At 39.1% G+C, this 3,376-nt stretch overlaps 1 protein-coding gene across 1 annotated transcript; it reads right to left on the bottom strand.

Moving 5' to 3' along the window:
• Positions 1–1,354: 1,354 nt before the first annotated feature.
• On the bottom strand, positions 1,355–3,176 carry ubl5 (ubiquitin like 5). Its single transcript, XM_041235770.1, has 3 exons — positions 3,028–3,176; positions 2,123–2,160; positions 1,355–1,614 (listed from the first exon to the last, which is right to left on the bottom strand). Exons 1-3 carry the CDS (start codon positions 3,159–3,161, stop codon positions 1,571–1,573), a joined length of 216 nt encoding a protein of 71 aa, XP_041091704.1. The 5' UTR covers positions 3,162–3,176; the 3' UTR covers positions 1,355–1,570.
• Positions 3,177–3,376: the final 200 nt, after the last annotated feature.

Here is a 3,376-nt window from a genome sequence, read left to right as displayed (position 1 = left end):
CCTGGAGAGCCGCAGAGGTCCCTGAGGGTCTCCCCTGGTAAAAGCACGGCCGCTATTTTTTTTTTTTTATTTCACCAGATAAGCGAAACATTGTAGTATATTTAGTTACGAATCAACTTTCTCTGAATAATTGCACTGGAGATGAGCGATCCTTCAAATAATAATGTTGACAATTTTGTGAAATTGAAACAAAGCGACACGCTGTCTATTCTATTTTATTTTAGTTTATTCACGGTTATCCATGTAAACATGCTATTTAAAAAAATATTTGTATTGCGTATTTTATTTAAATTATTTAAAAAATAATTGCAGCAAATACAATCTTGTTTTTCTGCAGTGATGATCTGCATGTATTACCGTTAGTCTGCAGCAATTTTCATCCTCCTGAAATATATGGTCAATATTGCTGAATACGCTTAAAGCAGTGTTCATGTCTTTTTCCTTTTTGTTATAAATCCGTTTTTGCAGGAATCCTTCCAGAAACACTGGAATCTACTGCAGACTGTATTTCTAATGCTACATCCCTTCAAATTGAGCTTCTATGTGGTTGTGTGGCTGAAGAAACACTTAAATATTGACATTTTCAATTATAGCACAATACAGGTGCGCAATTTTATTTTCAAGTGTGTTTTGTTTGTTTAGCCCGCAGAGGGCGCTGTTTGTCCGTGGTCTCTTGCTGCATCTCAAAGGTGGACAGCGCCCTCTACGGACTGATAGTGGCGCCAGCACTCAATGAGCAGAGGTTTCAACACTGTGACCCAGTTTAAAAAGCTGTTAACCGCAGGGAATAACATGCAAAAGAAAACACAGTAATGCTTTTGGTAGAATTCAGAGCCTTTACGTCAACCGTGTTTTTCTTTCTATTTTTGTAACCCTTCCCCCATTAGCACTTGTGTGCAACATTGCACACAAGTGAAATCATTTAAGAAAAAGACAAAAGCCTAGTGGGCCAAATTCATTTCCTCAACTGTAAATAGGAAGATAGATTTTAAAAGTAAACTGGACAGTTTAATTAACTAACCACTAATGTTAATGCAAGAGCTATTTGATCAGTTATGCAAAAGAATGTTAATGTTACCAATAATAATAATAATAATAATAATAATAATAAAATCTAATTCACAAAATAAAACTCAATGGAAACAATGTTTCAGTATTTCACACGGCATCGTCAGGATATATGATGTTTAAAATGCTCGAGGGTTTTTGAATAAATACATGAATTGAATAATTTACCTTCCTCTGTATGTGGACTTGTATTGTGTGAAGTTTTCCTGTGTACCATGTCCTGGAGGACTGAATTAAAACAGTGGTCATGCGCTTGCGCACACACACACACACACACACACACACGTTATTTATCAGATTTTATTTTAAAAGAAAATCAAAATGAAGAGAGTTGCAGGGGCTACAACATGGTCATTTACTAGCAGGGAGGAAAAACGTGAAGAAAAAAATGCAGCCCAAATTCCAATATTATCAAGTATAAAGCGACACACTCGGACTCCAGCATTTGTAGTCTGTCCGGTCGGTGAAAGGAAAGCGATACCCAACAGCGGTTCTTGTAGGTCTACTGGTAATACAACTCCAAGTTCATCCCATCGTGGATTTCATCTGTGTGAAAGCGAAGTTAAGGAATAACACATTTCCACAACACCAGGGCTGCGCATGAAAAAACAAAATGCAGTGTGAAAGAAATCTAACATGTGAAATACTGCACTACTATTCGTATGGCTTCCGGGAGACTTTGGCGATATCACTTTAGTTGCTTTAGCTACATGATGTTAGATAAAAGTCTGAAGTCATGTTCATATAGTTTATTTTTATTATGTCTCAGTGGATGATGCAAAATGTTTGGCCACAGCTGTAGTGTTATGCTGTGGGCAAGCATCTACCCTGGGCAAGGTTGAAACTAACAGCTTGTGACCAGAGCCAGATTCAAACCCAGGCCTCCAGAGCTGAAAGTGATGAGAGGCTAATGGACAAACACACTGATTCACCGAGTTCCCCAGATGCACCGCTCATTGAGATCCAGTTAATCTTCTACGGGAACAGACCCTACTTGTTAGGAACACAGACTTAACCAACATAAACTCAGCCACTCACACACACAAAAGGATACAGTCCCCTAATGACACATGGTCCTTGAATATCGTATACCTGCAATGATAAAAATATGAAATAATATTACAAAAGGCATTTTTAAGTCCAAGAAATTTTCAGCTTGGTACACAACAAAAGCCACACGCGAGACTGAACAAAAAAATCAAAATGCAAGCTTTTTTTTTTATTTTAAATTCAGTACATTTAAAAGAGCGGGGTTCCAAAAAATGTACAGCGTCACGCCCCCCCCCCCCCCCCCCCCCCGCCGAAGTGTTGCTACAAGTGTTTAAATAACGTACCTGTAATTTTTCTTTTCACTGTTAACATCCTGACAACTTTTACACTTCTAACTTTAAAGTCTGTTTCAAAGCTCTTTTCAAACTATCAGCTCTAGTGCACCGATAGTGTCCGGATTACTGCCGACATTGTCAAACAGATAAGACAGCAATAACGATCCACGACGTGGTACGGAACAGAAAAGTCAGAGCATTTATGTTTTTTTTTTTTTTGGTTTCTCTTTTTTTTTTTGGAGTTGCTCTTCCTGCAGTGATTTAGAGCACAGATCTCAAACCCCAGCGCACATGAACAGACATGTTGAGAAGAACTTTGAAACAGACTTTAAAGTTAAGTGTAAGAAGTTGTTCAGACGTTAATGAAAATAAATGGCAGGTACGCTACTTACTCCAAGTTTACTGTCTGTTTTGGTCAAAACAATCTTCACATAACCTTTTTCTTTACAGCGTCCCTCTTCTCCCATGTCAGTCTGTAAGCACTAGATTCCCCAGAATGCTCTCTGTGCTGGACAGAGTGCATTACTAGTTAAGTAACTTTGCCTGTGCACAGTTTCAGTACAGAAGCCTGGATGTCACAGCATGTCTGTTTCACCTCTGGTAAGAGATGAAGTCTATATAAAAAGGGTCTCACCATTTCTTCAGCACAATCTTGTCCCACCTGGTTCCAGTCTGCGCAGAGATGAGCTTCTTCAAGTCGCCGATGGTGTCCTCAGAACTGTTTGGTTGGGTCAAGGAAAAGACGCCCAGGAAGACTAGTCGTGACATTTCAATTAAAACGGAGATTAACCCCTTCAGTGGAGAGCCATCACAGAGCTCTGATTATGCAATTGTAAGTATAACAACTGAGAAGACTAGCAGCTGCTTCTCAGTTTAGCATGGTCACCCTCGCACACCCCAAAATCAGGGGTTCCCACGCATCGGAAAAATAAATATCCAATGAACCCATACAATTATTGAATTACACTCTCTCCCTGCTTGTT

This window comes from Polyodon spathula, chromosome 38 (genome assembly GCF_017654505.1).
Source record: "Polyodon spathula isolate WHYD16114869_AA chromosome 38, ASM1765450v1, whole genome shotgun sequence".
Classification (NCBI taxonomy): Eukaryota; Metazoa; Chordata; class Actinopteri; order Acipenseriformes; family Polyodontidae; genus Polyodon; species Polyodon spathula.
This window is presented reverse-complemented; position numbering and strand designations above follow the sequence as displayed.